The sequence below is a fragment of the Bombus vancouverensis genome, chromosome 9 (genome assembly GCF_051014615.1).
Source record: "Bombus vancouverensis nearcticus chromosome 9, iyBomVanc1_principal, whole genome shotgun sequence".
Classification (NCBI taxonomy): domain Eukaryota; kingdom Metazoa; phylum Arthropoda; class Insecta; order Hymenoptera; family Apidae; genus Bombus; species Bombus vancouverensis.
Window position 1 is genome coordinate 3,911,709 of NC_134919.1, and position 24,706 is coordinate 3,936,414.

The following is a 24,706-nucleotide window of genomic DNA, read 5'->3' on the forward strand; positions in this document are numbered from 1 at the left end:
AATCTTTAAAATGTTCCAACGACCAGGCAGTAACGTTTCACCTCTTCTTTTGCAGAACCACACGAGACATGAGTCGAAACGAACGTTGTTTCCTTCTTTTAATAATCTGCGTCCTGCTAAGAGATTATCAAGTGAACTCGGACCGGGACACTCGTTTGTCGAGGAAAAAACGATACGTCGTTTTCCCCGAAGGCTCGACTTTCTCTGTAAGTTCAATAAATTCTTCATTCTCTGCCCCCGTCATACTTAGTCTGCTAGTAACACAGCGACGATGGTTGCGGTTTCCATATCCATCGTGACCAATTTTATTTTAAAATGTGCAATAAAGCCAATCTTTGTGCACATCGTAAATAATATCACGTGGGTCTATTCACCGTCTGAATTATCACGACGTACACGACGAAGCGATAGAATATTCATATTGAGAATTGTGGATCTTGATAGCCGAAATAATGTTATAGGAATACTAAATTTACACTTGGAATTAAAATTAGAATAGTTATATATTTATTTTATGGACGATTTCTCAGATATTCATCGATACACACTTGCACGCGTCTCAGCACTTTCTTCCATACCCGATTGTTAACAGACTGAACACAGTTTACATTCATCTGTTTTCGAGACGCCGCGAGACATAGAAGTATCTCTTCTTTTGTTTCTTTTTTTTTTTTTAACGTGGAGGAAATTCGCATGGACACCAGGCCGCTTCTGGGGAAAGCGTCCCGGCTGCGATCGAGAGAGGTTCGGGAACCGGTGCGAGCGATACACCGCCCCCCTCTCCAGCGCACAATACTTACCCTATTGGAGCCGTGTGCGGCCATGTCACACCGCGCCTCGTCAAAAGAGCCGCCGTGCCAAGACTGCTTCGCGGCCCCGAGGAAAGCCAACGCCACACTGAGTTCCCAAGCGGTCACCCAAGTACTATCCGTGCCCAACGCTGCTTAACTTTCGTGATTGGACGAGAACGAGTGCACTCAACGCGGTTTGGGCGTTGGCAAAAAAATTTTTTTTTTTTTTTTACGTGGAGGAAATCTTCATAGACACCTTACCACCCTATGGGGCGGAAGGTAGTGCCGGATTCTTACCGGCTAAAACCTCCACGGACGGGACATTAGCCAGTGCGAGCGATCATCGTCGGGCCCCTGTGTGCTTAAACATCCTGCTGCACATTTAACCAAGTACTCCTAGAAAGTACATCCACAACACACGCAAGGGAGGGGGCTGGCCCCTTGCCTGTAGTATAGTACTTTTAAGAGAAATTTTGGTTTTTCCGTCCCTTCATCTCACGGTCTTATTAACCGAGGATTCGAACTCGCGACGCGTCGTCTTCAGTACAGCGCCTTAACGAGCGTAGCTGCCTGCCCCGCCATACAAGTATCTCTACTACGCATTTAACCTAGTCCAGCACACAAAATTATACATATCTCAATACACCTCCTTAATTTTTGTGCTGCATATTTATTTCCTTTTATAAGTCAATCAAACCATTTTTAAAAGTAATCTAAAATTTTCAAATTTGTTTCTCCCTAGAGCCTTCGTTAAAATATCAGCTATATTGTTTTCTGAGTCTACTTTTATAATGTCCATTTTCTTATTTTAGTAACTTTCAGTCATAAAATGGAAGTGAACTTCAATATACTTGGAATTTTTTGTTAAGTTTCTAAATTTTGATATCGCAATCGCTCCAGCATTATCTTCGTCAATTTTTATTGGTCTCTCGATCATTATTTTGAAATTTTTCAATAATTTCTTTACAAATTTTATTTATTTATTATACACGCACTGCTTCTGACAAAGCTCTGCGGCTGTTGATGATTTTGCTTTCTCGATTTCCAGTAAATTGCGTTTCCGAAAAATCTTATGATAAATCCCGTAGTGGATTTTCTATTTACTTTATCTCCAGCCCAATCAGTGTCAACAAAACAACCAATATCTTCAGCATTCAAATTTCTTTTATAAGTTAATTTTAATTTTCTAGTTAAATATAAGTATTTCAAAATTCTCAATGCATATTTATAGTGGGTCCCGTCGTAACTGTTTTGAAATCGACTTAAACAGTTTACACTATAGCTAACGTCTAATCTTGTTCCAGTACTAATATATAATAAAGCTCCTATGAGATTTCTATACCTTATTTCGTCTGAGGCTGATTGTGCGGGTGCTAAACTTAAGTTTTGTTTCATTGGTGTAAAATATAGTTCACTATTTTCTACATTATATTGTTTCACTAATGACTCTATATGACTACTTTGATCTAATTTCATCTCACATTTCTTATGATCGTATTCAATGTTTATTCCTAAGTAAGTCTTTGCTTCATCTAAGTCCTGCATCACAAATTTATTTGACAATTTGGTTTTAATTTCATCGATTTTTCTTTTGTATTTTCCACATATTAATAAGTCGTCTATGAACAGAATTAGGTATATAACATCATCGCTCTCATACTTCAAATACAGACAAAAATCGCTCTCACTTCTTTGAAATCCTAATTTTCTCATATACTCGTCGAAACATTCATACCAAGCTCTTGAACTTTCACGCAATCCATATAACGCCTTTGATAATTTACATACTTTCCCGCTTTTATCGTCGTAACCCATAGGTTGTTTTACAAATACTTCCGATTTTATAGTTCCGTTTAGGAATGCTGTTTCTACATCCATTTGCATAATCGTCATGTGGATCTTGTCATGTGAATTGTGGATCTTGATAGCCGAAATAATGTTATAGGAATACTAAATTTACACTTGGAATTAAAATTAGAATAGTTATATATTTATTTTATGGACGATTTCTCAGATATTCATCGATACACACTTGCACGCGTCTCAGCACTTTCTTCCATACCCGATTGTTAACAGACTGAACACAGTTTACATTCATCTGTTTTCGAGACGCCGCGAGACATAGAAGTATCTCTTCTTTTGTTTCTTTTTTTTTTTTTAACGTGGAGGAAATTCGCATGGACACCAGGCCGCTTCTGGGAAAAGCGGCGTGGTAGTCGGCTGGACTCCAACCGACTAAAACCTCCACGATGACCGTCCCGGCTGCGATCGAGAGAGGTTCGGGAACCGGTGCGAGCGATACACCGCCCCCCTCTCCAGCGCACAATACTTACCCTATTGGAGCCGTGTGCGGCCATGTCACACCGCGCCTCGTCAAAAGAGCCGCCGTGCCAAGACTGCTTGGCGGCCCCGAGGAAAGCCAACGCCACACTGAGTTCCCAAGCGGTCACCCAAGTACTATCCGTGCTCAACGCTGCTTAACTTTCGTGATTGGACGAGAACGAGTGCACTCAACGCGGTTTGGGCGTTGGCAAAAAATTTTTTTTTTTTTTTTTTACGTGGAGGAAATCTTCATAGACACCTTACCACCCCATGGGGCGGGCGGAAGGTAGTGCCGGATTCTTACCGGCTAAAACCTCCACGGACGGGACATTAGCCAGTGCGAGCGATCATCGTCGGGCCCCTGTGTGCTTAAACATCCTGCTGCACATTTAACCAAGTACTCCTAGAAAGTGCATCCACAACACACGCAAGGGAGGGGGCTGGCCCCTTGCCTGTAGTATAGTACTTTTAAGAGAAATTTTGGTTTTTCCGTCCCTTCATCTCTCGCTCCTATTAACCGAGGATTCGAACTCGCGACGCGTCGTCTTCAGTACAGCGCCTTAACGAGCGTAGCTGCCTGCCCCGCCATACAAGTATCTCTACTACGCATTTAACCTAGTCCAGCACACAAAATTATACATATCTCAATACACCTCCTTAATTTTTGTGCTGCATATTCATTTCCTTTTATAAGTCAATCAAACCATTTTTAAAAGTAATCTAAAATTTTCAAATTTGTTTCTCCCTAGAGCCTTCGTTAAAATATCAGCTATATTGTTTTCTGAGTCTACTTTTATAATGTCAATTTTCTTATTTTCGTAACTTTCATTCATAAAATGGAAGTGAACTTCAATATACTTGGAATTTTTTGTTAAGTTTCTAAATTTTGATATCGCAATCGCTCCAGCATTATCTTCGTCAATTTTTATTGGTCTCTCGATCATTATATTGAAATTTTTCAATAATTTCTTTACAAATTTTATTTATTTATTATACACGCACTGCTTCTGACAAAGCTCTGCGGCTGTTGATGATTTTGCTTTCTCGATTTCCAGTAAATTGCGTTTCCGAAAAATCTTATGATAAATCCCGTAGTGGATTTTCTATTTACTTTATCTCCAGCCCAATCAGTGTCAACAAAACAATTAATATCTTCAGCATTCAAATTTCTTTTATAAGTTAATTTTAATTTTCTAGTTAAATATAAGTATTTCAAAATTCTCAATGCATATTTATAGTGGGTCCCGTCGTAACTGTTTTGAAATCGACTTAAACAGTTTACACTATAGCTAACGTCTAATCTTGTTCCAGTACTAATATATAATAAAGCTCCTATGAGATTTCTATACCTTATGTCGTCTGAGGCTGATTGTGCGGGTGCTAAACTTAAGTTTTGTTTCATTGGTGTAAAATATAGTTCACCATTTTCAATATTATATTGTTTCACTAATGACTCTATATGACTACTTTGATCTAATTTCATCTCACATTTCTTATGATCGTATTCAATGTTTATTCCTAAGTAAGTCTTTGCTTCATCTAAGTCCTGCATCACAAATTTGATTGACAATTTGGTTTTAATTTCATCGATTTTTCTTTTGTATTTTCCACATATTAATAAGTCGTCTATGAACAGAATTAGGTATATAACATCATCGCTCTCATACTTCATATACAGACAAAAATCGCTCTCACTTCTTTGAAATCCTAATTTTCTCATATACTCGTCGAAACATTCATACCAAGCTCTTGAACTTTCACGCAATCCATATAACGCCTTTGATAATTTACATACTTTCCCGCTTTTATCGTCGTAACCCATAGGTTGTTTTACAAATACTTCCGATTTTATAGTTCCGTTTAGGAATGCTGTTTCTACATCCATTTGCATAATCGTCATGTGGATCTTGTCATGTGAATTGTGGATCTTGATAGCCGAAATAATGTTATAGGAATACTAAATTTACACTTGGAATTAAAATTAGAATAGTTATATATTTATTTTATGGACGATTTCTCAGATATTCATCGATACACACTTGCACGCGTCTCAGCACTTTCTTCCATACCCGATTGTTAACAGACTGGACACAGTTTACATTCATCTGTTTTCGAGACGCCGCGAGACATAGAAGTATCTCTTCTTTTGTTTCTTTTTTTTTTTTTTAACGTGGAGGAAATTCGCATGGACACCAGGCCGCTTCTGGGAAAAGCGGCGTGGTAGTCGGCTGGACTCCAACCGACTAAAACCTCCACGATGACCGTCCCGGCTGTGATCGAGAGAGGTTCGGGAACCGGTGCGAGCGATACACCGCCCCCCTCTCCAGCGCACAATACTTACCCTATTGGAGCCGTGTGCGGCCATGTCACACCGCGCCTCGTCAAAAGAGCCGCCGTGCCAAGACTGCTTCGCGGCCCCGAGGAAAGCCAACGCCACACTGAGTTCCCAAGCGGTCACCCAAGTACTATCCGTGCCCAACGCTGCTTAACTTTCGTGATTGGACGAGATCGAGTGCACTCAACGCGGTTTGGGCGTTGGCAAAAAATTTTTTTTTTTTTTTTTACGTGGAGGAAATCTTCATAGACACCTTACCACCCTATGGGGCGGGCGGAAGGTAGTGCCGGATTCTTACCGGCTAAAACCTCCACGGACGGGACATTAGCCAGTGCGAGCGATCATCGTCGGGCCCCTGTGTGCTTAAACATCCTGCTGCACATTTAACCAAGTACTCCTAGAAAGTGCATCCACAACACACGCAAGGGAGGGGGCTGGCCCCTTGCCTGTAGTATAGTACTTTTAAGAGAAATTTTGGTTTTTCCGTCCCTTCATCTCTCGCTCCTATTAACCGAGGATTCGAACTCGCGACGCGTCGTCTTCAGTACAGCGCCTTAACGAGCGTAGCTGCCTGCCCCGCCATACAAGTATCTCTACTACGCATTTAACCTAGTCCAGCACACAAAATTATACATATCTCAATACACCTCCTTAATTTTTGTGCTGCATATTCATTTCCTTTTATAAGTCAATCAAACCATTTTTAAAAGTAATCTAAAATTTTCAAATTTGTTTCTCCCTAGAGCCTTCGTTAAAATATCAGCTATATTGTTTTCTGAGTCTACTTTTATAATGTCAATTTTCTTATTTTCGTAACTTTCATTCATAAAATGGAAGTGAACTTCAATATACTTGGAATTTTTTGTTAAGTTTCTAAATTTTGATATCGCAATCGCTCCAGCATTATCTTCGTCAATTTTTATTGGTCTCTCGATCATTATTTTGAAATTTTTCAATAATTTCTTTACAAATTTTATTTATTTATTATACACGCACTGCTTCTGACAAAGCTCTGCGGCTGTTGATGATTTTGCTTTCTCGATTTCCAGTAAATTGCGTTTCCGAAAAATCTTATGATAAATCCCGTAGTGGATTTTCTATTTACTTTATCTCCAGCCCAATCAGTGTCAACAAAACAATTAATATCTTCAGCATTCAAATTTCTTTTATAAGTTAATTTTAATTTTCTAGTTAAATATAAGTATTTCAAAATTCTCAATGCATATTTATAGTGGGTCCCGTCGTAACTGTTTTGAAATCGACTTAAACAGTTTACACTATAGCTAACGTCTAATCTTGTTCCAGTACTAATATATAATAAAGCTCCTATGAGATTTCTATACCTTATGTCGTCTGAGGCTGATTGTGCGGGTGCTAAACTTAAGTTTTGTTTCATTGGTGTAAAATATAGTTCACCATTTTCAATATTATATTGTTTCACTAATGACTCTATATGACTACTTTGATCTAATTTCATCTCACATTTCTTATGATCGTATTCAATGTTTATTCCTAAGTAAGTCTTTGCTTCATCTAAGTCCTGCATCACAAATTTGTTTGACAATTTGGTTTTAATTTCATCGATTTTTCTTTTGTATTTTCCGCATATTAATAAGTCGTCTATGAACAGAATTAGGTATATAACATCATCGCTCTCATACTTCATATACAGACAAAAATCGCTCTCACTTCTTTGAAATCCTAATTTTCTCATATACTCGTCGAAACATTCATACCAAGCTCTTGAACTTTCACGCAATCCATATAACGCCTTTGATAATTTACATACTTTCCCGCTTTTATCGTCGTAACCCATAGGTTGTTTTAGAAATACTTCCGATTTTATAGTTCCGTTTAGGAATGCTGTTTCTACATCCATTTGCATAATCGTCATGTGGATCTTGTCATGTGAATTGTGGATCTTGATAGCCGAAATAATGTTATAGGAATACTAAATTTACACTTGGAATTAAAATTAGAATAGTTATATATTTATTTTATGGACGATTTCTCAGATATTCATCGATACACACTTGCACGCGTCTCAGCACTTTCTTCCATACCCGATTGTTAACAGACTGGACACAGTTTACATTCATCTGTTTTCGAGACGCCGCGAGACATAGAAGTATCTCTTCTTTTGTTTCTTTTTTTTTTTTTAACGTGGGGGAAATTCGCATGGACACCAGGCCGCTTCTGGGAAAAGCGGCGTGGTAGTCGGCTGGACTCCAACCGACTAAAACCTCCACGATGACCGTCCCGGCTGTGATCGAGAGAGGTTCGGGAACCGGTGCGAGCGATACACCGCCCCCCTCTCCAGCGCACAATACTTACCCTATTGGAGCCGTGTGCGGCCATGTCACACCGCGCCTCGTCAAAAGAGCCGCCGTGCCAAGACTGCTTGGCGGCCCCGAGGAAAGCCAACGCCACACTGAGTTCCCAAGCGGTCACCCAAGTACTATCCGTGCTCAACGCTGCTTAACTTTCGTGATTGGACGAGAACGAGTGCACTCAACGCGGTTTGGGCGTTGGCAAAAAATTTTTTTTTTTTTTTTTTACGTGGAGGAAATCTTCATAGACACCTTACCACCCTATGGGGCGGACGGAAGGTAGTGCCGGATTCTTACCGGCTAAAACCTCCACGGACGGGACATTAGCCAGTGCGAGCGATCATCGTCGGGCCCCTGTGTGCTTAAACATCCAGCTGCACATTTAACCAAGTACTCCTAGAAAGTACATCCACAACACACGCAAGGGAGGGGGCTGGCCCCTTGCCTGTAGTATAGTACTTTTAAGAGAAATTTTGGTTTTTCCGTCCCTTCATCTCGCGCTCCTATTAACCGAGGATTCGAACTCGCGACGCGTCGTCTTCAGTACAGCGCCTTAACGAGCGTAGCTGCCTGCCCCGCCATACAAGTATCTCTACTACGCATTTAACCTAGTCCAGCACACAAAATTATACATATCTCAATACACCTCCTTAATTTTTATGCTGCATATTTATTTCCTTTTATAAGTCAATCAAACCATTTTTAAAAGTAATCTAAAATTTTCAAATTTGTTTCTCCCTAGAGCCTTCGTTAAAATATCAGCTATATTGTTTTCTGAGTCTACTTTTATAATGTCCATTTTCTTATTTTAGTAACTTTCAGTCATAAAATGGAAGTGAACTTCAATATACTTGGAATTTTTTCTTAAGTTTCTAAATTTTGATATCGCAATCGCTCCAGCATTATCTTCGTCAATTTTCATTGGTCTCTCGATCATTATTTTGAAATTTTTCAATAATTTCTTTACAAATTTTATTTATTTATTATACACGCACTGCTTCTGACAAAGCTCTGCGGCTATTGATGATTTTGCTTTCTCGATTTCCAGTAAATTGCGTTTCCGAAAAATCTTATGATAAATCCCGTAGTGGATTTTCTATTTACTTTATCTCCAGCCCAATCAGTGTCAACAAAACAATCAATATCTTCAGCATTCAAATTTCTTTTATAAGCTAATTTTAATTTTCTAGTTAAATATAAGTATTTCAAAATTCTCAATGCATATTTATAGTGGGTCCCGTCGTAACTGTTTTGAAATCGACTTAAACAGTTTACACTATAGCTAACGTCTAATCTTGTTCCAGTACTAATATATAATAAAGCTCCTATGAGATTTCTATACCTTATGTCGTCTGAGGCTGATTGTGCGGGTGCTAAACTTAAGTTTTGTTTCATTGGTGTAAAATATAGTTCACCATTTTCAATATTATATTGTTTCACTAATGACTCTATATGACTACTTTGATCTAATTTCATCTCACATTTCTTATGATCGTATTCAATGTTTATTCCTAAGTAAGTCTTTGCTTCATCTAAGTCCTGCATCACAAATTTGTTTGACAATTTGGTTTTAATTTCATCGATTTTTCTTTTGTATTTTCCGCATATTAATAAGTCGTCTATGAACAGAATTAGGTATATAACATCATCGCTCTCATACTTCATATACAGACAAAAATCGCTCTCACTTCTTTGAAATCCTAATTTTCTCATATACTCGTCGAAACATTCATACCAAGCTCTTGAACTTTCACGCAATCCATATAACGCCTTTGATAATTTACATACTTTCCCGCTTTTATCGTCGTAACCCATAGGTTGTTTTAGAAATACTTCCGATTTTATAGTTCCGTTTAGGAATGCTGTTTCTACATCCATTTGCATAATCGTCATGTGGATCTTGTCATGTGAATTGTGGATCTTGATAGCCGAAATAATGTTATAGGAATACTAAATTTACACTTGGAATTAAAATTAGAATAGTTATATATTTATTTTATGGACGATTTCTCAGATATTCATCGATACACACTTGCACGCGTCTCAGCACTTTCTTCCATACCCGATTGTTAACAGACTGGACACAGTTTACATTCATCTGTTTTCGAGACGCCGCGAGACATAGAAGTATCTCTTCTTTTGTTTCTTTTTTTTTTTTTAACGTGGGGGAAATTCGCATGGACACCAGGCCGCTTCTGGGAAAAGCGGCGTGGTAGTCGGCTGGACTCCAACCGACTAAAACCTCCACGATGACCGTCCCGGCTGTGATCGAGAGAGGTTCGGGAACCGGTGCGAGCGATACACCGCCCCCCTCTCCAGCGCACAATACTTACCCTATTGGAGCCGTGTGCGGCCATGTCACACCGCGCCTCGTCAAAAGAGCCGCCGTGCCAAGACTGCTTGGCGGCCCCGAGGAAAGCCAACGCCACACTGAGTTCCCAAGCGGTCACCCAAGTACTATCCGTGCTCAACGCTGCTTAACTTTCGTGATTGGACGAGAACGAGTGCACTCAACGCGGTTTGGGCGTTGGCAAAAAATTTTTTTTTTTTTTTTTTACGTGGAGGAAATCTTCATAGACACCTTACCACCCTATGGGGCGGACGGAAGGTAGTGCCGGATTCTTACCGGCTAAAACCTCCACGGACGGGACATTAGCCAGTGCGAGCGATCATCGTCGGGCCCCTGTGTGCTTAAACATCCAGCTGCACATTTAACCAAGTACTCCTAGAAAGTACATCCACAACACACGCAAGGGAGGGGGCTGGCCCCTTGCCTGTAGTATAGTACTTTTAAGAGAAATTTTGGTTTTTCCGTCCCTTCATGTCGCGCTCCTATTAACCGAGGATTCGAACTCGCGACGCGTCGTCTTCAGTACAGCGCCTTAACGAGCGTAGCTGCCTGCCCCGCCATTCAAGTATCTCTACTACGCATTTAACCTAGTCCAGCACACAAAATTATACATATCTCAATACACCTCCTTAATTTTTGTGCTGCATATTCATTTCCTTTTATAAGTCAATCAAACCATTTTTAAAAGTAATCTAAAATTTTCAAATTTGTTTCTCCCTAGAGCCTTCGTTAAAAAATCAGCTATATTGTTTTCTGAGTCTACTTTTATAATGTCAATTTTCTTATTTTCGTAACTTTCATTCATAAAATGGAAGTGAACTTCAATATACTTGGAATTTTTTGTTAAGTTTCTAAATTTTGATATCGCAATCGCTCCAGCATTATCTTCGTCAATTTTTATTGGTCTCTCGATCATTATTTTGAAATTTTTCAATAATTTCTTTACAAATTTTATTTATTTATTATACACGCACTGCTTCTGACAAAGCTCTGCGGCTGTTGATGATTTTGCTTTCTCGATTTCCAGTAAATTGCGTTTCCGAAAAATCTTATGATAAATCCCGTAGTGGATTTTCTATTTACTTTATCTCCAGCCCAATCAGTGTCAACAAAACAATCAATATCTTCAGCATTCAAATTTCTTTTATAAGCTAATTTTAATTTTCTAGTTAAATATAAGTATTTCAAAATTCTCAATGCATATTTATAGTGGGTCCCGTCGTAACTGTTTTGAAATCGACTTAAACAGTTTACACTATAGCTAACGTCTAATCTTGTTCCAGTACTAATATATAATAAAGCTCCTATGAGATTTCTATACCTTATGTCGTCTGAGGCTGATTGTGCGGGTGTTAAACTTAAGTTTTGTTTCATTGGTGTAAAATATAGTTCACCATTTTCTATATTATATTGTTTCACTAATGACTCTATATGACTACTTTGATCTAATTTCATCTCACATTTCTTATGATCGTATTCAATGTTTATTCCTAAGTAAGTCTTTGCTTCATCTAAGTCCTGCATCACAAATTTGTTTGACAATTTGGTTTTAATTTCATCGATTTTTCTTTTGTATTTTCCGCATATTAATAAGTCGTCTATGAACAGAATTAGGTATATAACATCATCGCTCTCATACTTCATATACAGACAAAAATCGCTCTCACTTCTTTGAAATCCTAATTTTCTCATATACTCGTCGAAACATTCATACCAAGCTCTTGAACTTTCACGCAATCCATATAACGCCTTTGATAATTTACATACTTTCCCGCTTTTATCGTCGTAACCCATAGGTTGTTTTAGAAATACTTCCGATTTTATAGTTCCGTTTAGGAATGCTGTTTCTACATCCATTTGCATAATCGTCATGTGGATCTTGTCATGTGAATTGTGGATCTTGATAGCCGAAATAATGTTATAGGAATACTAAATTTACACTTGGAATTAAAATTAGAATAGTTATATATTTATTTTATGGACGATTTCTCAGATATTCATCGATACACACTTGCACGCGTCTCAGCACTTTCTTCCATACCCGATTGTTAACAGACTGGACACAGTTTACATTCATCTGTTTTCGAGACGCCGCGAGACATAGAAGTATCTCTTCTTTTGTTTCTTTTTTTTTTTTTAACGTGGGGGAAATTCGCATGGACACCAGGCCGCTTCTGGGAAAAGCGGCGTGGTAGTCGGCTGGACTCCAACCGACTAAAACCTCCACGATGACCGTCCCGGCTGTGATCGAGAGAGGTTCGGGAACCGGTGCGAGCGATACACCGCCCCCCTCTCCAGCGCACAATACTTACCCTATTGGAGCCGTGTGCGGCCATGTCACACCGCGCCTCGTCAAAAGAGCCGCCGTGCCAAGACTGCTTGGCGGCCCCGAGGAAAGCCAACGCCACACTGAGTTCCCAAGCGGTCACCCAAGTACTATCCGTGCTCAACGCTGCTTAACTTTCGTGATTGGACGAGAACGAGTGCACTCAACGCGGTTTGGGCGTTGGCAAAAAATTTTTTTTTTTTTTTTTTACGTGGAGGAAATCTTCATAGACACCTTACCACCCTATGGGGCGGACGGAAGGTAGTGCCGGATTCTTACCGGCTAAAACCTCCACGGACGGGACATTAGCCAGTGCGAGCGATCATCGTCGGGCCCCTGTGTGCTTAAACATCCAGCTGCACATTTAACCAAGTACTCCTAGAAAGTACATCCACAACACACGCAAGGGAGGGGGCTGGCCCCTTGCCTGTAGTATAGTACTTTTAAGAGAAATTTTGGTTTTTCCGTCCCTTCATGTCGCGCTCCTATTAACCGAGGATTCGAACTCGCGACGCGTCGTCTTCAGTACAGCGCCTTAACGAGCGTAGCTGCCTGCCCCGCCATTCAAGTATCTCTACTACGCATTTAACCTAGTCCAGCACACAAAATTATACATATCTCAATACACCTCCTTAATTTTTGTGCTGCATATTCATTTCCTTTTATAAGTCAATCAAACCATTTTTAAAAGTAATCTAAAATTTTCAAATTTGTTTCTCCCTAGAGCCTTCGTTAAAAAATCAGCTATATTGTTTTCTGAGTCTACTTTTATAATGTCAATTTTCTTATTTTCGTAACTTTCATTCATAAAATGGAAGTGAACTTCAATATACTTGGAATTTTTTGTTAAGTTTCTAAATTTTGATATCGCAATCGCTCCAGCATTATCTTCGTCAATTTTTATTGGTCTCTCGATCATTATTTTGAAATTTTTCAATAATTTCTTTACAAATTTTATTTATTTATTATACACGCACTGCTTCTGACAAAGCTCTGCGGCTGTTGATGATTTTGCTTTCTCGATTTCCAGTAAATTGCGTTTCCGAAAAATCTTATGATAAATCCCGTAGTGGATTTTCTATTTACTTTATCTCCAGCCCAATCAGTGTCAACAAAACAATCAATATCTTCAGCATTCAAATTTCTTTTATAAGCTAATTTTAATTTTCTAGTTAAATATAAGTATTTCAAAATTCTCAATGCATATTTATAGTGGGTCCCGTCGTAACTGTTTTGAAATCGACTTAAACAGTTTACACTATAGCTAACGTCTAATCTTGTTCCAGTACTAATATATAATAAAGCTCCTATGAGATTTCTATACCTTATGTCGTCTGAGGCTGATTGTGCGGGTGTTAAACTTAAGTTTTGTTTCATTGGTGTAAAATATAGTTCACCATTTTCTATATTATATTGTTTCACTAATGACTCTATATGACTACTTTGATCTAATTTCATCTCACATTTCTTATGATCGTATTCAATGTTTATTCCTAAGTAAGTCTTTGCTTCATCTAAGTCCTGCATCACAAATTTGTTTGACAATTTGGTTTTAATTTCATCGATTTTTCTTTTGTATTTTCCGCATATTAATAAGTCGTCTATGAACAGAATTAGGTATATAACATCATCGCTCTCATACTTCATATACAGACAAAAATCGCTCTCACTTCTTTGAAATCCTAATTTTCTCATATACTCGTCGAAACATTCATACCAAGCTCTTGAACTTTCACGCAATCCATATAACGCCTTTGATAATTTACATACTTTCCCGCTTTTATCGTCGTAACCCATAGGTTGTTTTAGAAATACTTCCGATTTTATAGTTCCGTTTAGGAATGCTGTTTCTACATCCATTTGCATAATCGTCATGTGGATCTTGTCATGTGAATTGTGGATCTTGATAGCCGAAATAATGTTATAGGAATACTAAATTTACACTTGGAATTAAAATTAGAATAGTTATATATTTATTTTATGGCCGATTTCTCAGATATTCATCGATACACACTTGCACGCGTCTCAGCACTTTCTTCCATACCCGATTGTTAACAGACTGGACACAGTTTACATTCATCTGTTTTCGAGACGCCGCGAGACATAGAAGTATCTCTTCTTTTGTTTCTTTTTTTTTTTTTAACGTGGAGGAAATTCGCATGGACACCAGGCCGCTTCTGGGAAAAGCGGCGTGGTAGTCGGCTGGACTCCAACCGACTAAAACCTCCACGATGACCGTCCCGGCTGTGATCGAGAGAGGTTCGGGAACCGGTGCGAGCGATACACCGCCCCCCTCTCCAGCGCACAATACTTACCCTATTGGAGCCGTGTGCGGCCATGTCACACCGCGCCTCGTCAAAAGAGCCGCCGTGCCAAGACTGCTTGGCGGCCCCGTGGAAAGCCAACGCCACACTGAGTTCCCAAGCGGTCACCCAAGTACTATCCGTGCTCAATGCTGCTTAACTTTCGTGATTGGACGAGAACGAGTGCACTCAACGCGGTTTGGGCGTTGGCAAAAAAATTTTTTTTTTTTTTTTTACGTGGAGGAAATCTTCATAGACACCTTACCACCCTATGGGGCGGGCGGAAGGTAGTGCCGGATTCTTACCGGCTAAAACCTCCACGGACGGGACATTAGCCAGTGCGAGCGATCATCGTCGGGCCCCTGTGTGCTTAAACATCCAGCTGCACATTTAACCAAGTACTCCTAGAAAGTACATCCACAACACACGCAAGGGAGGGGGCTGGCCCCTTGCCTGTAGTATAGTACTTTTAAGAGAAATTTTGGTTTTTCCGTCCCTTCATGTCGCGCTCCTATTAACCGAGGATTCGAACTCGCGACGCGTCGTCTTCAGTACAGCGCCTTAACGAGCGTAGCTGCCTGCCCCGCCATTCAAGTATCTCTACTACGCATTTAACCTAGTCCAGCACACAAAATTATACATATCTCAATACACCTCCTTAATTTTTGTGCTGCATATTCATTTCCTTTTATAAGTCAATCAAACCATTTTTAAAAGTAATCTAAAATTTTCAAATTTGTTTCTCCCTAGAGCCTTCGTTAAAAAATCAGCTATATTGTTTTCTGAGTCTACTTTTATAATGTCAATTTTCTTATTTTCGTAACTTTCATTCATAAAATGGAAGTGAACTTCAATATACTTGGAATTTTTTGTTAAGTTTCTAAATTTTGATATCGCAATCGCTCCAGCATTATCTTCGTCAATTTTTATTGGTCTCTCGATCATTATTTTGAAATTTTTCAATAATTTCTTTACAAATTTTATTTATTTATTATACACGCACTGCTTCTGACAAAGCTCTGCGGCTGTTGATGATTTTGCTTTCTCGATTTCCAGTAAATTGCGTTTCCGAAAAATCTTATGATAAATCCCGTAGTGGATTTTCTATTTACTTTATCTCCAGCCCAATCAGTGTCAACAAAACAATCAATATCTTCAGCATTCAAATTTCTTTTATAAGTAAATTTTAATTTTCTAGTTAAATATAAGTATTTCAAAATTCTCAATGCATATTTATAGTGGGTCCCTTCGTAACTGTTTTGAAATCGACTTAAATAGTTTACACTATAGCTAACGTCTAATCTTGTTCCAGTACTAATATATAATAAAGCTCCTATGAGATTTCTATACCTTATGTCGTCTGAGGCTGATTGTGCGGGTGCTAAACTTAAGTTTTGTTTCATTGGTGTAAAATATAGTTCACCATTTTCTATATTATATTGTTTCACTAATGACTCTATATGACTACTTTGATCTAATTTCATCTCACATTTCTTATGATCGTATTCAATGTTTATTCCTAAGTAAGTCTTTGCTTCATCTAAGTCCTGCATCACAAATTTATTTGACAATTTGGTTTTAATTTCATCGATTTTTCTTTTGTATTTTCCACATATTAATAAGTCGTCTATGAACAGAATTAGGTATATAACATCATCGCTCTCATACTTCATATACAGACAAAAATCGCTCTCACTTCTTTGAAATCCTAATTTTCTCATATACTCGTCGAAACATTCATACCAAGCTCTTGAACTTTCACGCAATCCATATAACGCCTTTGATAATTTACATACTTTCCCGCTTTTATCGTCGTAACCCATAGGTTGTTTTACAAATACTTCCGATTTTATAGTTCCGTTTAGGAATGCTGTTTCTACATCCATTTGCATAATTGTCATGTGGATCTTGTCATGTGAATTGTGGATCTTGATAGCCGAAATAATGTTATAGGAATACTAAATTTACACTTGGAATTAAAATTAGAATAGTTATATATTTATTTTATGGACGATTTCTCAGATATTCATCGATACACACTTGTACGCTTCTCAGCACTTTCTTCCATACCCGATTGTTAACAGACTGAACACAGTTTACATTTATCTGTTTTCGCTGCCGCGCACACGCATACCTCCACACACTGACACTCACATACAAGTATCTCTACTACGCATTTAACCCAGTCCAGCACACAAAATTATACATATTTCAATAATTCACATTGATGGTTTTGCTATTATTTGCAGATCGCTCTATGTCTTACCGTGCATACTCTGACACCGGACGATAACATTTTCACGGAAGGAGTCAATTGGGGTATCTCGTACGACCTACCAAACGAAAGCAAGCCGGCTCTAGAACCCCTTTTACAATTGAGACACGATGAGATTAAACCTCTGAAGAAATATGGTCATCATTCGACGGTGAACGCGATCAACAAGAACGTCGTGAAATATTCCGGATGGCACAGAAACGATAAATATTACGTGAAACCAGGGAAAAGCAAGTACCACAAGTCAGACTACTATTACTTGCAACGTAGACATCGCAGGCAACTCTACAACAAACTGGAGACCATTATGAACGCGTAAGTTGCTGAGCAGAAATTTTTTAGGAAGGTAGCTAAGATTATAGGCAGGCAGGCAGTCATTAAATATAAAATAATAGAAACTATACACGATGTCCTGTTTTACGGAAAACAATATCAGCGTATTTTACACTTAGACCGCATATTTTTACGGAAATTCCGATTTTTGAGAAAATAATTAAGCAAGAAGAACCTATTAGATATAACAACAGATACTGTACAGCTCGAATGTTTTATATATTTTTGTGTATATCTAATTCGCAATCGCTCGTCATTCGTAAGAATTCTGCCGAATAATTTCGGTAGTCGTAAATTCGTTTAATAAGCCACAAAACGGAGAAAATATTTGATGTTGAGCTAGGCAAAGAGTGAAAATGTGGATGAAAAGTAGCTGCGGCCTGCGCGTGGTGAGGTCAGAATGGACTTAAGTTAGAGCGATGTCTAATGGTATAAAAAGACAGTAGAGTGCGTGATTCGTCGTCTAGAATGAAGTAGCACGTTGTTTTGCTGAGCGAAACGCTTTCCTACATCGTTGAACAAGCGCTCTATGACGTTTTTTTCGCGTGCTGTAATGGGGTCGAAGAGAAATAAAAACACATGGAATACTACTTTGGCTGTCAAGTAGTCGATCTATGTTCCGCGACAAAGCAATAGAGAGTTTTATTATTGAAGATACTCGGATATTTTCGTGCGCTAGTAATACGTATTCACCGTAACAATTTCCACATTTGCCGGATTTGCTATACTACGATTGTTTTCTGCCGCCAGAAGTAAAAGACGTGTGGATAAGTTAGCTAGAAAAGTGGAAAGATGATAGCATACAGGATAAAAAATTAAACAGAGCCTTTGCTGACTCCTATAAAGTATCCTCAAGAGGATGTATCCATTTTGGTGGCGTAAAAGCGGCGATCTTCTCCCATTTGAAAATCGTAGAGACGAATAAATTTTCGCGCCGGGCTGAGTGGCAGCCTCTATAATAAAATGTAACGGCGGCTTTAGGAGTCTGGACGTGATCGAACGATAGTCGTCCGCCTTTATGGAGAGCCGTCGAGCCGTCTCAGTTTTTTCCCGTGTCATCTGCGATGATGTATTTCGGTCGCGTTAGTGTAAAACGTCGACGTATTGACGGACAGAAGGGAATTCGGCGGATGAAAGTGTCTAAGCGCGTTGAAATTGACGGTAAGACGAAGAAAAATATCGGCTCTTGCCCGACTTGTTTTGTGAAATCGCAACTAAACAAAACCGAGAATCGTGTTCCAAAAAAATTCTATGTAGTATTACGTCAAATACGTTCTATGATATTTTGTTTCTATCTCGGCCAAGGAAAATAATCAAACCACCTCCCTCGTCTTTGTTGGACATAAAGTATCCGGTTATAAAAAAAAGGACACGAAGAAAGAAGAAAAATAAAGGAAACCTACTTCTGCTGTAGTCGTTGGCCCTGAAAGAGAGAAATGATCCGGCAGGATAATTCAGAAACAACTCCAACTAGTATCCCAGCAGCGATTCTACGTTGAACGATGCGCCGTCTTCTGTCTCATACCAACCTTAACCAGCTTTAACACTACTGTGAACCGTCTCCTTGAAAACCACTGTTGCGTTATGTTACGCCAACTACCTCTATCCAGCGTGTAGAATCAATTTTGGGCGCAGGAAAATGGCTTCCTATTTGTTCGCGTATTCCGTGCTTTCACCTGGTAGTGGTGCATTTATCTTCAGCGAGAAAATTGTCAGAAAGCTTTTACTATCCATCGTGTAACTATAGCTTGAAATCAGGAATGTTATGAATTGGTTATTTCTACGCAGAAATAGGAGTGTGTAATTGTCGAATAGGAATTATGGAAATTAGCGCGTGACTGCGTTTGTGCGTTAATCAGATACTTAGAGTGTCTGTTGGAACGGCCCACTGAATCACCTTTGATGTATTATGATGGTAATAGTACCAAATTGAAGGGCAGATGTATCGTATAGTATTGGGTTAATCGCAGTTTCACGTATGCATCGGATGGGCGTGCGTTTTAGAAGGCAATTAACAAGGAAATTCCAATAAACTGGGCGATAGGACGTAGACAAGCCTCGTCAAGGAAAACCATAATATTACAGATGAAACAATTTGAAGAGAGAGGTAACACGCAAGGAGATCGCCTGCGCGAACTCAGCAACCATCCTAGTAGTAATCTCAGCCAGTCTCTTTCGATTCGCTCCCGCAAGACTCTGTTCTCCCTTTCAAGGTATCTTTCTGAATTAATGGCAAGCATTTATCCGAATTGGTGATCACAGGATACGACTTTATTTCATGCGGCCGTACGTTTCCTTCACGATATTCTCTTCTCCAACCCTCCGCGCCCTCAAGTAAATATTACGTATTTCAATAAAAGTCCCGACTAATGTCGAAGAATATTTCGCAAACAGGGTAAGTCCAAGCCCTTCTTACAGTATCGTGAAAAAGTTTTACCTTGCCAAATGAATGCAAATAAATACAAAGATGCTTGATATTAAAATATGATTTCTATAAATAAGTGCAAACAAGCTTGATATCGTTTTAAATCTATTTTTCTTGTTGAAAAAAATACGCCAATAACGTTAAGAAATGAAAAAGTCATTGGGAATTTATAAAAAAAGATTAGGACTAATTGTCAATAGCCTTCTTCTATCGCAACGAATAACTCCTTCGTTATATTTCTAAAAATTTAATTTGTCATTTTTTGATACATGCCGACGTGGATCATAGGTCGCAGGAACTTTCATACTTTACCCTGCATAATAACTTTCTAAGATCGATCGCAACTTGGCGACCACTCAAATCAAGGGTGAAATTATTGGGGAGCGCGCAACGAATTTTTGAAACGTTGCTTCAAAGGAAACTTTAATCTTTCTGGAAGAAGGGTCGGCCAGATGAGAAAACATCGTGCCGCCCCTTTTATCCGTCCCCACGTGCAACCAGACGCTTGTTCATCGCCGAAAGGATACATTAATACGCGTTCTGCCACCGTCCACACTCTTTCTTTTCTTTCGTGTCGAGTAATTCTAAAATGCGTTACCTCGAAATCGGGGATGAAATAAACACAGTCTGCATTTTTTGCTAGTCTCCATTCTATTAAAAGGTTCATTGTCGGTCTAATTTACATTTCTTATATTGCTATGAATATATTAGCAAATAATTCTGCTACAAAATCCATTTTTATATTATTTTATATAAAAACATATTACTTTTACACATACAGTGCACAAGAGAAAATTCGAGTTACTACGTGTTTTCATATGAGTATTAGTAAACTTTTTACTGGATATTTTTCGCCATGCTGGAAATAATTATTTATTTTAAGGTACATAATTGTCCAAAAGTATACGGGTACTTTCTTATTTTTAACCAAATACATTTCAATTATAAAACTACGAATGAATCGAACAGCTACGACTCCAGCTTTTATCTATCACAATTACGTACATCAGAAGATTATAACGCGACTAAATCGATTAACATAAAACATTTTTCATCTTTCTTCTTTGAATATTTTATTTATTTATCTATTTGAGTACTGAATTTTTTATTTTATATATGCATTCTGCGGGTTCCTGCATCTTTAAATTTCTCACAAACGCACAGGGATCCGTAATTTACTCATCGTTTCTAATTTTCCTCCCACATCTATGCCGATATAACATAAGAATAGTCGGTAACTCGGATCACGATCGGGATATCTTCTCTCTTCCCGATTTATTTCTCCATTCTAATATTCCGGTTCTTTCAGGATGAACTTCGAAGGGAGAACGTGCGTGTTCCGAGCGCTCTGCGAGGCCTCTCAGCGGCTGATGCCCAAAGGAAACACTCTCATCGAAGAGATGATGAGGATATCATTCTCGTAAGGTTCACAGAGGGCAAAGGGAAAAGGAGTAAAAAAGAAAAGGAGTTCCAGCAGCGCGCGGATTCGAAAGGTTCCCCGCTTCCCATCCGCGATTCCTTTCTTCCTCTTCATTCGGATTCGAGGGAGTGGGCTTTAGTCGGGGATCGATGGGATTTCGGAATAATCTCGTTTCGCCGGAGAAAGAGGCGGACCGAGGCAATGGAGACGAATTTTATTAAGCAAATAAGGTTAAAAGGTTGCCCTTCGTGGATATTTCACGCATTTCAACCCCTATGTAGCCTAAGTCACGCTATTCTCTCGTTGCTCGTGCAAAAAATCACGTTGAATTTTATACATACTAAGATCACTTTCGTGCATTTCGTTCGACGTTTTTTGTATTCTTCTCGTTTTTAGAGCAACTATCAAGGAAGTCATAATTGAAACGAACATCTAGTCGTTGTATAATGATAAATTAATCAGCTCGGGCTAAACTTATCATTTGTTACGATGTAACGAACTAGTTAATAGATTAGCCAAACTCTGCTTGTCTTTTTCTGTTGGCGCTACCAACTGATCGGAGTAATAAATATTTACCGCTAGTATTGTGAAAACATCCGACTTTGGGAAGAACTTTCAAACGTCGCCACTGTAGCGACATCCGCAAAAGGTTAAATATACCGTACAAAAGTATACAAGAAACAAAGTACAATGAATGTTGAAAATTTTGCAACGATTTAGTGCAGTGAATATGTGAAAAAACGCTGTCATTCTACCGAATTGATCATTCGAAAATTCCTGACATTGTTCGATATAAATAGTAGTAAGATCCCATCGATCCGCTTCGATTTCTCGTAATCCGCCACCGCGCGCAGTTGGCAAGTTCCTCGAAGTCGCAGAGACAAGCGACAACCTTCCATTTCCTTCCTGCTGATTGTTACAGCTTCCCTTTGAAGCGGCTGTTCGCTCATGAGCCGGAGGAGCATCATGCGTATAGCAGAGCTCACAAAGCAGGCCATGAGGGCCATGATTGCGCCTCCATGTACGCCGGATGCAGTTTCTCCCTGATCGACATGGCCCTCGGGAAATACGACACATCAGCGACGCGGCGACCTCAACTTCCGCCAGGATATGCCGATACGGTTGAATCTTTCGGAGACTGGGCCAGGTACAACATGAAATAACACGCTGGCTCTACGCCGCTAGAACTCCAAAGGGGTGTTCTCACGGAATATCTGGACGAGAAGTCGGTTTGATTTGCGAAACAAATCTTCTCGTCCCTCTCGATATTAGCACGTTCCGTACTGCGCGACTTTTTCGTTCAAGCAGTTTGATATTTTGCCTATGGCAAGAAGGAAAACTGCGTATTATGTGTATTTTACTTTTCGATATGAATGTGTGTTTTCTCATGAGACGTAGAACTGGTCTATTCGCGTAAGAAACCGCAAAATTAAATAATTAGTAATTTGGCATTAACCATTATGGAACTCAATTTATTTAATAAATGTGAGAATTTGAATGGCGCAGACGGAATTGGCGCGGAACGTAATGTGTTAATGGCATCGAATACGAAAGCTTACAGTGATCGCTGAACTTTAATGGCACTGCAAATAACGTCGATGATAATATCCAGGAGTACCATCCCCTCGAACGTTCTGCAAAGAAGTTGAAAGGAAGCGCAGCAGCAGGGGAATAGTATCGCGTGACGTGTAAGTAACGCGAGTCGGTCTCAAAAATAGCAATATCCGGAACGTAGTAGCGTACACAGCTGCATTTTCGGTAATTGGATGAGCTTACCTATCGGCAGAGCAAGAGCGGTAGATGGAATCGAAGCAAGGGATGAAATAAACGAGTGTGGATAAGGCCTGCTATGGCATCCGGCTGTGTTCAGTTCACCAGTTCCAATCGATAATAACGATTCTTTGTAATATTGTTACACCGTGGGTCAATATATTCGATATAACAGGATTACGTACTTCGTCGAGCCGAATATTACACGAAATCGGGAAAACTGTTTCGTACAGGCAACTACAAATAGATAATCGCGCGAATAAGTCGGCTTAGCTGGTTTCGTGGCTTTGTCGATTTGCGTGATCGCTAGGTGTTGTGGCGTACACGTCTGCTTCGATTTAACTATACAACTTTAACAGATGGAAACATTTGTTAATAGCTCGCTGTAGAATGCGTCGTAGTTCGTTCCAACCAAGCAATTAGAGATAAATATTGATACAAAAGTTTTAAGCGAGGGACTTAACAAACCTGAATCCTCGCCGATTCCGTTACACGAATATCCTCTCGTTTTCTTCCTTCTCTTTCTGTCTGCTCTTCCCTCTCCTTTCTTTCTTCTCTGGCCGTTTTCATTCCTTTCGGTTCGGTACTCCGCATGCACGCATCGATTGTCACTGGTTTCCGCTTTGCCACGCGGTGACGGCGCGTCCACGGTAACGATAAGAGATGAAAAATTGTTGTATGTTTCTGGCCAACGACGCGACGCCGTTTCCAACGATGAACAACAGCCAAAGCCCCGGGACTCGTTCCCGGAGAAATTGATTTTGGATTTATTCGGTGACGTCATCGGCCACAGCCTCACCCTCGACGACGCACGATATTTCTGATACGTAACGGATCGCGTTTGCATCGTTGGACATGCGTGGGTCTTGGCTTTCTATTCGTCTTGTTACGCTCGTCAGAAAAGTTGTTGAGATTTTGTCCTCGTAACAACCGATACTCTCAACGTTCGTTACACAATGCTCCATTCGTTCGACAATGTTTTGTTCTACGCGACCACAGTTCCACGTATACTCGAATCGTCGCTCTGTTTGACGAGGAAATGGCACGAACAGAAGATAAGCTCAGTTCGTTGATTTCCAAGCAGACCGCGTAGAACGGATGGAGTAGAACGAGTCGACACATAGTCAGACGTGAAATGTACGTAGCCTGTACGTTGACCCTACGTCGCTGAAGTAGAATAGCACAGTAAGTAGATGAGTGAGTAGAATGGCCCTGTACGTGGTCGGACGTTCGATCCTTGTAAAGCGACCAATACCCATGGATGGGAAACGAAGTGAAAGAAGGCACATATTTTCCAACTTAAGCTAGTAGAACGCGGCCCATGTAGTCAGACGCGTCATACAATGTCCTTAAGTCGATAAGTGGAACCAATTTGTTCTGCGAGCTCGACTGTGTGCAAGTCGATAGAAAAATGAATATTTGTCCATTGTCATTCGTATTGTGCAACTTATCTGAAAAGTATATAACCTGAAAAGCTACTGTCTTAATCTAAACATTGACAGTATTTGCAAAAGTTCTTCATTTTATTTTAAGTATCTTCCTTTAGCATTCTTCTGGATACTTACACACCTGAAAGGTGTTTTTAGTAAACTTTTTATTGGAATTTGGAATCTTCGAAATAGGAGGAATGGACGAGCACACACTGGCATCTACGTGCGAATTTCTTAATCGAAAAAGTCATATGCAGCAGCGGTACGATGAGTACATGAATTATACGAAACGCCGG

The 24,706-nt window shown here is 39.5% G+C and overlaps 1 protein-coding gene and 7 pseudogenes across 1 annotated transcript; 1 reads left to right on the forward strand and 7 right to left on the reverse strand.

Moving 5' to 3' along the window:
• Positions 1 to 68: 68 nt before the first annotated feature.
• On the forward strand, positions 69 to 22,373 carry LOC117161732 (uncharacterized). Its single transcript, XM_033343469.2, has 4 exons — positions 69 to 206; positions 17,007 to 17,347; positions 21,100 to 21,210; positions 22,133 to 22,373. Exons 1-4 carry the CDS (start codon positions 69 to 71, stop codon positions 22,371 to 22,373), a joined length of 831 nt encoding a protein of 276 aa, XP_033199360.1.
• Positions 885 to 999, reverse strand: LOC117161762 (5S ribosomal RNA; annotated as a pseudogene).
• On the reverse strand, positions 3,209 to 3,323 carry LOC117161763 (5S ribosomal RNA; annotated as a pseudogene).
• Positions 5,539 to 5,653, reverse strand: LOC117161764 (5S ribosomal RNA; annotated as a pseudogene).
• Positions 7,867 to 7,981, reverse strand: LOC143303208 (5S ribosomal RNA; annotated as a pseudogene).
• Positions 10,196 to 10,310, reverse strand: LOC143303209 (5S ribosomal RNA; annotated as a pseudogene).
• On the reverse strand, positions 12,525 to 12,639 carry LOC117161760 (5S ribosomal RNA; annotated as a pseudogene).
• On the reverse strand, positions 14,854 to 14,968 carry LOC117161765 (5S ribosomal RNA; annotated as a pseudogene).
• Positions 22,374 to 24,706: the final 2,333 nt, after the last annotated feature.

What these genes read in the sequence shown, in the direction of transcription:
- LOC117161732 (XM_033343469.2), top strand. Translation starts at nt 69, where the DNA reads ATGAGTCGAAACGAACGTTGTTTCCTTCTTTTAATAATCTGCGTCCTG. An exon ending in CCGAAGGCTCGACTTTCTCT is followed by an intron (nt 207 to 17,006) that starts GTAAGTTCAATA and finishes TATTATTTGCAG; the next exon opens with ATCGCTCTATGTCTTACCGT. An exon ending in ATGATGAGGATATCATTCTC is followed by an intron (nt 21,211 to 22,132) that starts GTAAGGTTCACA and finishes TGATTGTTACAG; the next exon opens with CTTCCCTTTGAAGCGGCTGT.